Source organism: Nycticebus coucang, chromosome 7 (genome assembly GCF_027406575.1).
Source record: "Nycticebus coucang isolate mNycCou1 chromosome 7, mNycCou1.pri, whole genome shotgun sequence".
Taxonomy (NCBI): Eukaryota; Metazoa; Chordata; class Mammalia; order Primates; family Lorisidae; genus Nycticebus; species Nycticebus coucang.
In genome coordinates, this window is record NC_069786.1 from 58,200,677 (window position 1) to 58,214,355 (window position 13,679).

General features: G+C 32.7%; 1 protein-coding gene across 1 annotated transcript in view; it reads right to left on the minus strand.

Annotated features, from left to right (window-relative positions):
* Positions 1 to 9,979: 9,979 nt before the first annotated feature.
* Positions 9,980 to 13,679, minus strand: part of KCNH7 (potassium voltage-gated channel subfamily H member 7) — a 542,346-nt gene continuing 538,646 nt past the window's right edge. Inside the window, exons 15-16 of the mRNA XM_053597374.1 lie at positions 11,955 to 12,147; positions 9,980 to 10,665 (exon numbers count right to left, since the gene is read on the minus strand). Coding sequence (XP_053453349.1) covers positions 10,399 to 10,665; positions 11,955 to 12,147 — 460 coding nt within the window. The 3' untranslated portion in view covers positions 9,980 to 10,398. The remainder of the gene's footprint in view (positions 10,666 to 11,954; positions 12,148 to 13,679) is intronic.

Below are 13,679 nucleotides of genomic sequence, written 5' to 3' on the forward strand. Positions count from 1 at the left end.
AGGCTGGGGCTGTGTTTGAACCAACCAGCCCTGGAGCATGTGGCTGGCGCCCTAACCACTGCGCACCGGCACCCGAATTTAGCTTCTTCCTTAGAAATTACTCCAAGGTTTTCTTGAAGAAACTTAATAAACCACATATTAATATTTCTTACACTTCAACTGAAGTATCTTCTAGCCTAAAGGTGAATGATATAATTTTAGTGTGACTAGTGACCAAGATTTTTTTAAAGAAATCCTGTATTTTTTTTTTTTTTTTTTTGAGACAGAGTCTCACCTTGTCACCCTCAGTAAAGTGCTGTGGCGTCACAGCAACCTCAGACTCTTTGAGCTTAAGCGATTCTCTTGCCTCATCCTCCCAAGTAGCTGGGACTCTGGTGTAAAATCCCGTATTTCTTGATGGAGGACAGATGGCAGTATCTTGAAGAAAACATTTTATAAACTTACAGAATTTTAAATCAGCTTTCACTTTAAAAATTCCTGATTAGAAAGTAATATATATTCATTTTGACATTGATAATTTTAAATAACTTCCTGTCAAATTCACTTGCTAGTTTTATAAGAATGTGTGAATAAATAATACTATTTTGTCCTCTGGCTGGATTTTTTTTCATGAATATACATTTTGATAATTTGAGAAAACTAACTGAACTGTTTATAAAAACAGAATTCTATTAATAATTAGAAGTGGTGTAGGAAAAAGCAAATGCAAACACTCTGTGTCATTCTTGTCAAATAATGGTGATAATGTGACTCAGCAACTTGGAATCTTAACTCCAGATTTCAGGTGATCAAGCTACTGAACTACTCTGAGGTCAGTTATGATAATCTCCCTTACTTGGAGGCTTACAGTTGAGGTAAAACTTTAAAAATTACAAATGATATTATTCATATGTCACTGTCAGATGACATTTTGTATTAGAGTTCTTTTCACACTTCTCTAAATCAATTCTTTTTTGAAGATGTTCCTTTAGGAGGCCTATCAAGAAGGGAGTTTCCATGGCCAAACATGTTTAGAAATTTCCAACTTCTTAGAGTGAGCTTGATAATGTGTGTTAGTATGTGAAAGACTAAGGTTCATAAAATCATGTTTAATTTTATTTGACCCAGTGTTCTTCAGACTTTTTGACCACAAAACCCCTTTTCCTAGCAAAACTAGCATTCCTTGCTGAAGTAACTTAATTGTCAGGTAGTTCTTTGTTAGTTTACGTTAAATAGGCTATGCCTATTAGGCATAGAGAATATTTTGCCAGAATTTTTATACCGAAGCACAGTTTATCTTTTTGATGCTTTAAAATTGATGTAAACAGACATTTGTAAAGATTGAATAGTTTTATGATGACTATGACTGCAATATGAATATAGTGTGGTAGTTTATGTTGGTTAATTCATTCTTCAGTTTCCTTACAATGTAATTTATTGAATGATGTACACTTGTAATGTATAAGTGCTTTTATTTACACAGTAAACATGTTTCCATGTCATTTTGAGAATTTTTAATAAACATTCAAACAGCTTGCTGTAAAGTTTTGTATCATACAAAATTTGTTACATATACATTGTGAGATGCTTCGGTTCAAATAACAGTGCAGTAATTCACCTATACTGTGAAAGACTGCCATATGATTAAATGTCAGGTATTGCACTTCTGTTTTGAGTGGCAGTTTACACATTTTAAATTCTGTCAAGGTGAAATCAATACCGTGGGAATCTTAATTTGGTCCACCTTACATGTAATTTCAAGGACTGTTCATTTGACCCGTTTCACCATGCATCTAGGAAAAAGTAGTCAGCTCATGTTTTGTTTTGTTTTTTTCCAAAAATGCATTTTTCCTAGAAAAAATAGGGTTTACTAATGTAGGTTAAAATCTGTGCAATAAAAAATAACAAAAAAATCAATCTGTGAATAAGTAAAATATACAAATCAAGTTCATTTGTAATCTGTGGCATTACTGAACTGGACAAACAAATGCTATTTGTCAGAAACGTGCTTTTCTTTGTTCTTTTATGTTTGAGAAACTCATAAATGATATGTTTTCCTTGACTTTATAGAAATTTTCTTGGAAATTCATAGGAATAAATTTATAAATATCTGGTAAATTAAATCTCTTGAGTAAAATCCAAGACTTCTTTCAGGTTAGCATATTTTTTCTTTTAAACTCTAAAATGCTACCATTGTTGTTTTATAAAATAACTTTCATACTGTATTAAAGACCCTGATTTTTGCCTTAATTCCATCATTTACATCATGAATTAAACACTTTCAAATAAATACATAATGCTAAAGTATCATTGAAGAGTATGTCTAGAGTTTACATATAGTATTAGATGTAAATACCTAAAACTTTTGTTATTATAGTGACCAGTGTCGTCATAATTTAAGTGAATACTGCTTGGGAGAGCTGTAGTCTAGAATAAGGTCATAATGTCACATAAATCCATACATTAAACCCTTCCTGTAATGTAGAGTACTGACCATAATACTAGTTCCAGAAAAACATTGGGAAACTTATCAAAAATTTCTTTCTGACTACGAGCTCATTTGAATGCTGGGTAATCTGTGCTTTTTATCATTTCCTCCAATTGTTTTTTAAAATACATATTTTTAGACATAATAAAGAGTCTTAAATACTTAACATTTCTTTTATCCACGTAATACGCAGCCTGTGTGCTATTTCGCAAGTATTCAAGACTCAGGTGTGCTGCTCTGCATCTGAATATATAGTAGCTAGACATTGGCAACACTTCTGTATCACTGTTATGTGCCATACCTTTAGAGGATGAGTAGGGTTTTTGCCTGTGTTTTAGTTGTTTTTTCAGGTATACCCCCTTTCCTAACATCAGAGATATTGGCAATTGGGAAAGCCTACAGTGAGTGAGAATCGCTTTATAGCTGTGTCCAAAGACATATGCCAGGAATGATTAGTTCTTAATTCTGATACATTATGGGGGATCTCAATCTTTAAAACATAAATGTGTATGGATACATGCATACAGTCATTTGCATTTTAGTTGACTATATTATTCACATTTTATTTTGCTTTGATTACTGAAATTTCAAAGGATAACCTGAACAGTGCTAGTATGTTTCAGAAACATACCAATTAAAGATTCATGTGTTTTTGAAAGTTATAGGCCATTTTTAAATAATTTTAGGATTTGCTGAACTTTTAGATACATATTTAATTTCTCATAGATATCTAAATATAGTACCCTTAGATTTACCTTATAACGAGATCATTTATCTAGTGGCAAATTTAAAAATACTTAGGGTTTTCATACTTACTCTAATTTTCTAATTGGCTTCACTGACACCAATACAATTTTTCATTTATAACATCGGGAAATGTTCTCTTGCTTTTTTAAATCTTAGAAGTGAAGGATGGGAAGTATAAGTTCCTAAACAGACTATAAACAGTCCTTGGTTTAGTATATGCCACATTACCATCAACAAATTTTATTTAAAAGTTTTCTTTGAAAATTGTTTGATTTTTTTTTTTTTTTTCCCCCTTCAAATGGTAGAGAAGCAACTGGGGGAAAATTAAGAAAGTGAGAAACTTAGGCAAAAGAAAGTAGTATATGGATATTTTCCTTCTAAGTTAATAAAAGGAATTAAGCATGTTTTATAAACAGTTATTTTGCACGTAAGTTGAAGCCTGTTTAGCCATCAGAAATTTTAAGTAAGCAGTACAGGTATTAGTCAATAACTGTTGTGGTCTTGACAGGCAATAAGTCAACTGTTTTTATGTTTCTTTAATTTAATGCTTTTTACCACTCAGTCCAGCTTACTACTATCCTGATAGAACTCAGTAAAAACGTAGCACTGTTACAATTATGTGATTTCATGAAATACATCAGCACCACCATACCATACCTAGTACTGTACCTAGTAAAACGTTGGAAATAGTAGGCTTCTCTAGTAAAAGTATCCTAGCTAGCTAATGAGATTTACTTTCTTTTTCCCCAAAATAATTTTTTATAAATTCTTGAATTTTTCATGTATAAATAGATCAGAAATTATATGCTTCATTCTTAAATTATGTATATATACTATATTTTCAATACAACTTGTACATTTCTTTGAGCTACCAAAAGTTTGCAACCATTTTTACATGAAATTTACATTTTTTTTTATTTACAGTTATCGGTAGGTTATTGCAAAACTAGTTGTGCAAGTAGATTACACTGTCAATACCACATACCAATCTTTGAAGAAAATATTTGCTAAAAAATAAATATTTCTACACAGAATATTTCAAAAGCATCATGATTTCATGCTACATTATGTGCATAAAGACTAGGAAGTAGTATGTGTTTTGGTAGATTGTTTCATTTTGTTTAAAGCATTCCAAGGTACTACTTAGCCAGATGTGAGTGAGCTGCTATGTATCAGATGACTGACATTTTCAAGTGATTACACATGTTCTTTTTTTTTTTTGAAATATATTAAACTTTAACTGGCAAACATTCTGATACAATTTCCCATCAAAATTGTAGAATGCAAATGTCAGCTAAAAAGAGGTAATGCCCCTTCAACTGAAATCCATAGGTGCCTAAATCCATAGGAGATAAAAACTAGGGATTCTTCTTCCTCAATATTTTTGTCTTATATCTTTAACATTCAGAGGAAGGGTATCATACCATTTCACTGCTATTACAATTATAGTGGCATTTGAGGAGTCTACATAGGAGAGTTAATTAAAGGATTACTAATCCTTGAATTTTACTCCTAAATAAGGATGATAAAAATGGTGTCGAATTTTCTTACATACTCAGATTTAACACATCAATACAAAAATAATAACATCGAAACGCTAACATTTGTGATTATTTTCAATATAAAACAACATAAAAATGTACAAGAGGAAGTACAAAGAATATAGGTTAAACATAGTGCTTTGGAACCACAGGTGTACTAAATTATTTCACATCTTATACAAATTAACTAATTGAATTTACAGATGTCATGACTACAATTAGGGGTTCATCTTATTTTTGACATTAGCTTTTCAAATGATAACATTGCCACTTGTCAAAATAATATTTTCTTGGGAGCATTTGTATGCTAATTAAACTTGCTGTTCTCATTTAAAACCTTGATTATAATTGACAGGACAATAGAAATTGGTCAATTGATCGTATGGTTCTTTGTTCTTAACTTTGCATTTCTATAGATGTTTTATTCTATTTTAAATAACTTGTTAGTCATGCCTCTCAACTTTCACTTAATAGTTTATATAAATAAGCCTTGTAATTTCTTTTTATGTTTTTAATTATTAATAATTCAAGTCTTCCTGTGAATTTTTTGTATTTGATATTAAAGCAAAGTGTATTTGTACCACAAGAGCATATGATGAATTAATTTTTCTAAGTTTGGGCACTGAACATTCACAATACCTAATACTTTGCACTTAAGACATGACCTTTTAGTTTGTAAAAGTTTAACATCACTTCATTTTAAGTTAAGTGGAACCACAAGAAAATAGCTTTGAGTGAGAATACTTGAGTGAGAGTGAGGGAGGAGCTATTGCATACTTAGAAAACAACTGTAATGTAAATGTATAATTTTATGGATGTTGAACAAAGGCAACATTTGACTAATATTAGGATGCTGTAGCAGGGAAGCTTCCTGTTTAACAGTGGCATACTCCTGTTCTGAGAACTAGATCTTTGGGACGTATGTGAAAAACACTATAGGTTTTTGTTAACAGATTGTCAAAGTGGTGAGGGTTGGACAAAACAACGGTACAACTGTGCTAACCACCATAACACTTCTATCTGTGATAGTGCATAATCACACAATGATCTTACAGATTCATTGTGCTTTATGGTCTACAAAGCAATTCTACATGTATCTTTCAGAGGATCCTCAACACAACCCTTTATGTTATGTCAGATGTTACTTCCGTTTTTATGATTTTGGATACTGGGGCTTACTGAGAAAATGGAGAAGGTAGGATTTGAATTCAGGTTTACCACATTGAGTGCCTCGTCATTTCCACCATTGCACACAAGCACTTAGACCTGTATAATGTCTCTGTGCGATAAAGGAGTGGTCTGGGAGTCTTCATTGAATCTTTACACCTGTAAAATCCTATTTTCTGTAAATATAGAAGGTGAACTTACTTTCAAAATTGTATTTTGTAAATGTACTTTTCAAATATCCATCTGGGGACAATACACACACATATATCACAGATCTAAAGAGGGTCTTCCACAGTGAGCCAGCCATTAGTGAATACATTCTAGTAGTACTGAATTCCACAGGTTACCTTTGTGTACTTGGTATTTAACATCAATTCAGAATAGATACGTTTGTATAAAGTGATTTATACTCTCACTTTTATCACTGTGAATAGTATTACTTTAAAGCTATAAACCAAATAGTGCAAAATACAACTAAGATAAAACACAGCTACACTTAGCTTTTGCTGAATCAAAAAATTCAGTCTTGATAACACATATTTAGTTGGAGACACGGCACATTGTGCAATAGCTAAATTGTGGGAAATCCTGTTTTCCTGATTGTTTTTAATACTCTGTTCCTGAATGAGAAACAAAGAATCTAGCATTTTTGAGTACCTACTATATACCAGGCACTTTACTATATTTTATATCATTTCCTCCTCACGCATCTGTGAGTCAGAAAACATTCTCATTTTTACAGATTCAGGGAAAAGACTCAGGGAGTTCATTATCTTGCTTGGGGTCTCAAAGCCGTGAAGGAAAGAACTCTTTCTTGTGTTAGGGCAAGTCCTGATTGTAAAACATAAGCTTGCTTTTCTATGGTGATTCTCAAATTTTTAGTGCGCATAAGAATCAAGAAGGGCTTATTGGTCTCACCCCCAAAGTTTCTGATTTAGTAGATTGGGTGGGGCCCCAAAGTAGGCATTTCTTACCAGTTCCCAGGTGATGCTAGTACTCTTAGTTTGAGCACTAGGACCTCTTTCCTACATCATGCAGTCTTCCAAATGCATATTTGAACTCAGGATACACACATTTGTTTTACTATAAAAATATGATTAGAAACCTAATAACATTTGATTTTTTGGTAATTTATAAAAATGTTGGTTTGTAATGAAAAATCTATTTGTAAATAGATCTACTTTGGGTTTTAACCATGGACAAGCAATTTAAAGACTCCACTATTAAGTTACAACTTAGTCGATGTTGCAATTCATTTGCAAGGACTGATTTACTGAGTTCCTTTAAAAGAATGAGAAACATTCAGAGGAAAGATACTGTTGTTAAATAATAATTTTAGATACGCTGATAGGTCAATTAATTTTATCCTTAGAATATAAATAATGGGATTTGGATAAGGACATTGTTCTTCTAGGCATTTTGAAACCATTGCTAAAGATCAGTGGTCACAAAAAAACCTTATAAGCAACATATTAAACCTGACTGCAAACGCCAGATTTCCCTGGCCTAGTCCTTATCTTCTGACTAAAAGAGTGGTGAAGTTCAGCTCTGAGAACCAACATATTATAATGGACTTAAGAGATTATGTTGTCCCAGAGCTACCCTCTGCCTTCCCTTGTGGGTTCAATGAGTGATTATTAATTTAAAAACCCTGAAAGAACATTGCTTCAGCATTTTTTTTTTAGTTCTGGTTTTCTCAAGTAATTAAAGGATGTGATTCCCCTACAGGGTGAAATTCTAAGTCTTAAGTTTTTTAGCTCTTTGTCCAGCAATTAATAATAGCAGGAGATCATCTAATACAAACAAACTTCAGATTTTAGATGACATTTTATTTAGGCCAGGGGACCATATAACATTTTTATGAGGAGAGCAAAAGGTGTTAAGCTAGTGCTTTGATTTCCTATGAGGAAAGCATTTGCTATGCTGCAGTTACGATTGTCTGCAGCAGTTAGACCTGGCCCTCAGCAGGCTTCCTAGATGGAGGGGTTTCACAGTTGTTGCTGTAGCAAGTAGGGAGGGTGATGGTGCTTTCAGGCATTAGATCTTTGGCTAGGGCACGGGGATGAATTTTATACATCAGGATAATTGCTTTGGTCACCTATAAGTCAGTTTAACCATTGATTCTTCTGACATTTATGCCTGTGTCTTTATATTGCTTAGGCTCTTTTAAAGCTAATACCCTGGAGGAAGGAGCCTTCCTAATCCTGTCCAATTCTCTGAGAATTAAGATTTTAATATCAAGCAATTATTTTGTGTCAAGGAATTAAGAACGAAAAAAGGTTGTGTTGTGCTAGAATTTATACAAACTGGATGCTTGTGCACCATTCTCTATCTTTTCATTCCTTCATCCTCAGTTTTTGCTAAGAAGTATAAATGGAAAAAAAAAAGAAGTATAACTGGAAGCTTTATGTGGAAAGCTGAATTTTATGCATGTCATACCAAATGTTGCAGCTGAGGCATTCACTAATAAAACAATCAGATTTCAATTCCTCACCTGCCAAATTCTCTCTCCCTACAAATCAACAGCCTCTGGTGAATTCATTCTGAATGTTCCTGGAATTTAGGCTGGCAATCCTTGTGAAATTTGTTGCAGCTGCAAAAATGTGTCCCCATATGGAAATAAAATCCCTAAATAGTCCTCTGAATTTGAATTAGCCATTTATGGGACTCTCTCCCCTGCTGGGCACCCATTAAATGTTTGTTGAACAAGGAAGTGAAAGCATGAGTTAACTCCTGGATTTATATCTTCATGACCCTAAATGGTTTGGGAAGCTGGTTTTAATATTATTACACTTTTGTTGAATTGAGTGGCGCTTGAGCACTCATGTTTTGGTTTTTAAAAAATTAAGCAGGAATAAAAATATGACCAGGTTTACGGATTGCCTTCCACATAGATTATCAATGTATGTGACTGTTTAAAAATATTTAGGGAGCAATTTAAGGTCACTTTAATCACATCGTAAGGGGTGCAGTAGTTTTTTTAAATTTAAATAAATTGCTTGCATTTGAAGTTGATTTAATAGATTAAGAGATAAAGGGCAAAGCAATAGATTGTATTTCTATCCTGAAGGGATAAAAATTAACCCATTTAATAATGTGCACAGATAAAATGTTTCTTTAAAACAATATGTGAATGTAAGAATTACTAACAGACTAAGGAGCTTTCAATAAATTTTAAAATTTTTGTTGACAGGAAAAGGTAATAGATCAGTTCATAATTTTAAAATTGTACATGAAAAATAACTTTTTAATGAGAACTTGACTAATCAGCATCTTAAATTAACTTGTAATATTTTTCTTCACCCTAATTTTCTAAGAATTCCCTCTTTAAAAAAACAAAACCCTAACAGTTGAATTGATGACATTTTAATTGGAAGACACATTCCATTGTATCCTGGAGTCAATATTTTCCTCCCAACTGATACATGAAAGATTTGCACTTAATCTTTGATTAGCAAAAGTCTTTGAATAACTAAATAAAACTGAAATGTTACTGCTGGTTGTGCATTTCCATTGTAGGCATATGTTTTTCTACAGCTGGGAATTAAAACCATAGAACATATACTTAATGGAAGATGGAGATAGTTTTGCCCTGCAAACCCACTGAAATTGCACATTTTTTAAAAACTATGTGCCCCCTGTTTTGACCAATCCAAATCAGGATTGGTCTAAAATACGAATCAGAAGATAGCTGTAGAAATCAGTTTAACTTTATCAGTTCTTAAGGAGACCATGCCTTGCTCCCCAGGAAAAAAAGCAAAATGAGATAAACTTTTTTTTTTTAAACCTTCAAGGAAATGTGTCAGTGGGAAATATTTTAGATGGTTTATGAATGCAATTAGTGACAGTTTTATCTCGAAAGACATTTTGTTTTCATTAATGTTCACATATTTGGAGATGGCTTCCTATACTGTCGGGATTTTTATAGTTCTTAAACTTTGTATTTTATTTTTTTCATTGTTGAGGAAAGAATGTAATTAACTATAAACATCTCAATACAGAAGGATTTCTGTTCTCAAAAGTGACTAAGTTCCCTTTATTCCTCTTAAACTTCCACGAGTTGAGGATCATCTGAATCTGAGTTACATCCATGAACAGTTTTATTCCTTGGTTTCTATGTGCTTGGAAGGCATTTTCACAACAAAGTATGGTTTAGTAAAAGCAATAAATAGGAGTCTCCATGCAAGAGAAATTGGAGTTTCCTAACATGCACATGGTTTAAAAAATAAAAATAAAAAATAAGGTGCCTTGAGATGCTGGCAGTTTTAACATTTGGAACTAAAAGTTCTTAACATATATTTACATCCTAACTGCTTAATTTTACCTTACAAGCTTCAATTTAGGAAAATATACAGTACTTTTGCATATAATGGTACCTTGTGAGCCCCTGAGTCAAGTAGAGAGGATTTAAATACAAAAAGGAAAACAGCCATTAAAAGCACTTACATTGTATGTGGAATAAATAGTACAAAATGATTATTTCCCGGGAAGACCCGGATCAGAAACATGCCTATGAAGACCCAAGACTCCTACAGGGCTTAGGGATGAATCTGGCAAAGAAGGGTGCCTGATTGGATGAAGGGAAGTTTTTCTTTGCCGAGGATGAAGCTCTAAAGAGAGATCACTGTCTTGTTTTAAAAGTGAAGTCAAGTTGTCTTCCGAAGCTGTGTTCAGATGCACCCCACTTGAGAGGGATTCTTTGGATTTAAGTTTAGATTTTTCAAGGTCTAGAAATTCAGGACACTGACAGAAAGAAAAGAAAACAGGTTTTTATAATTCATCTTAATAGTCATTGAAAATTATACTCATGAAATCTGTATGTTTTTTCTTTCCCCATTAATCTGTATTAGTGGTATTAACTAACCATGGATGAGTCCAGATATTGCAGATCAGTTATTAGTTTAGATAATCCTAAACAACCATTCCAAAAACTTTTATCCTGAAGCTGGATTTTTAAGATCAAATTTTAAAAATACTATTTTACATTTAGTTTTCCAAGTAAGTTTTAATTCAAACTTAATATAAAACTGGGGAGAGAAATGTGATCACTTGATCAGTAAGGGATATAAGGAGAGAAGAAAAGAAAAAAAGAAAGGAAGCATAATCTGCTATTTCTGGTCAGATAATGCTATCTAAATCACAGCAAATTACTTGTTTTCACCTGTTTCCAAGCCATTGAAAACTAGTTAAAGACAAATTAATTTCTACTTTTAAATTTCAGAAGATCATATTTTTTTCTAGTATATTCTCTACTGTTAACTAATGTAGTTTCATTTCCCAAAATGTTTTGCATTAAATTTCCAAACATTTAAAAAAGTTTTATAAAACTATTCTAGAAATCCTTATTTAAATCATCCTTCATATGTCCAATTTGGTCATAATGTTTATGTAATTAAGACTACTGCCCAAAACAGAATTCCAAGGAAGCTAGACTAGTCATATTCACTAATTCTAAAAGGTCATCTTAAAGGGGTTTGAAGGCAGAATAAAGAACACTTTTTAATTCCTTCTCTTATGTGTAGCATCCAAATTAAAAAAAAAGAAAATTAGAGACCTCTGATGACAGGTGAGGCACAGTTCAGATCACTGGCCTGCCAGCATTTGAATCTCAACTCTAATCTGGCCAGAGTGCTTCTCTGCTTCCTTTCTCTCACAGACTTTGTCACTGCAGCAAATTACAGATTTTGGGGTTTTTTCTGAAGCACTTTTTGGATTCAGAACTATTCTTTCAAAGTTCTACTGTATATAAATGTAATATATTAATTCTGGATAAAAAGGATTTTTTTGAAAAAATTGCTAGCGTTTAAAATCATTCTTCTATGCTCATTGTTCTCAAATTTTAAATCAGCATAAGAATCAGTGGCGAGCTTGTTTAAAATGCAGATTCCAGGGTGCATTTCCAGAAATTTTAAGTAGAAACAGATTGAGGCAGAAATATGTATTTTCTAAAGTACTCCAGCTGATTCTGTTTCAGATGATCTCTGGAAACACACCCTGGGAGATGCCCTTGGTCGTACAATAGCTACACTCACTTTTGAGGATGGGCTGAAACTTCGATCAGTCTTGATAGATGCTGCAGGATGACTAGTTCTCATCAGGCGGAGGACAGGTCTCTGATACTCGGCTCCCGCAGTTACCATACTATAGGCTGGGGGGACCACCGCTGTTTGTTTCTGCAGCAACTGTAGGATGGTCTGGATGTCAGCTGTCATTTGAGATTCAAGTCTGCAGGACAGACAGAAGTAGGGAAAGACAGTCCTAAAATCATCCAAGATTGGAAGCAAGTTGTGAAAATTTCATCACTTCCAGCGTTAGAATTATTGCCCTGCTTTAAACAAGAAGGACAGGAGAGGGAGCACAGAGATTCTTTCCTGACTGATACTCGCTGTATCATAATAATGATCCTGATAAAGACCATTCCTTTTTCGGCTTATGTTAGGAATTAATAGAAAAGGAGACAAATGGAATGGACTTCACTTTTATTAGCCTTTATTGGTTTCAAAACATAACACACACTGAAAACTTACTGTTAATCAGTAATTGTCTTTGCTTTTTAATTAGCCCTTACTCAGTTTCTTTTAGTAACTGCGAACATATTTTTTAGTCTTTAAAAAATAGATTGGTAACATATTTCTTTCACAGTTGCAGCATCCCAGGATAATTTCTTACGTGTTTTAAATTTATATTATTATTTTACCTTGTCTCTTTCCTATTCAATATAAGTATTTTACATTATTCACTGTATTCTTTCTTTAATGATAAATGCTGTTAATTGCTAAACTTCTTTTTTACCTATAGGTTAGGGCCTTTGGTATTTAAGTCACAGATCAAAACTTAAAAATTCACTTGCTTCTCTGACCCATCTGGCCTACAAAATACTAGTCTGATCATTTTTTCCTCAAAATTCACAGGTCATCTACTGGCCTGTTAATTTCATTCTCTCATTTTAAATTAAAATTTAAGGAAAAATAACAAAATACTATTGGTCAGATTCCCTTTCTTTGTGAGTGTTAACAAGAGCACTAAATACATAGGGAATTTTGTGAACAAAAGAACAAAAAATTTGGACCATATGCCTCTTTAGAAAATTCTTCTAACTCTTCAATTATTTGTGCTGTTTTGCCTCTAAATAACAATGCAAAGAAAAAGTAAATCTTACCAAAATTTTAAAATTATAGAAATAATTTTGCTCAATTAAATACATGCCATATTTGTGGAATTTAAAGTAGAAAGAAATTAGTCTTTCATTTGCTAAAAAACATAGTAAACCTGGAAAACATGAGAGAGAAAAGATCATTTTTTTCTTTTTAGTTTTTGACATTAACACCGCAAGTCTTCCTCCTAAGAATCACAGTAACACATTATTCTCACAGATTTTCTGTAGTTAGTAAAGATAGTCATATAACTTAGTGCTTTCTAAACCAATGCCTATAAATTATACATGGCTTTGCAAACGTCATTTTTGCAAATGTCAAAGACACAAACTGAAAAGAGAAAATTCAAAATATTATCAACTGGTTTGTTTATCTACTTCTTACCTTAAGGTCTTATCTAATTTTTATGGTACCAACTAAACTGGGCAGACCCCTGGCTTTATTCTTACATTAGTTTTCTCCTTTTACTCTTTAAGACCTAGCTTAAATTTTATCTCTCCCTCAAAATCTTCCCTTATTTAACCTATTCATAATTTCTTTTCTCTCCGAGTCTACAGAAAAAATTTTACATCCAGACTTTATCAGACATATTTCTGTACAAAT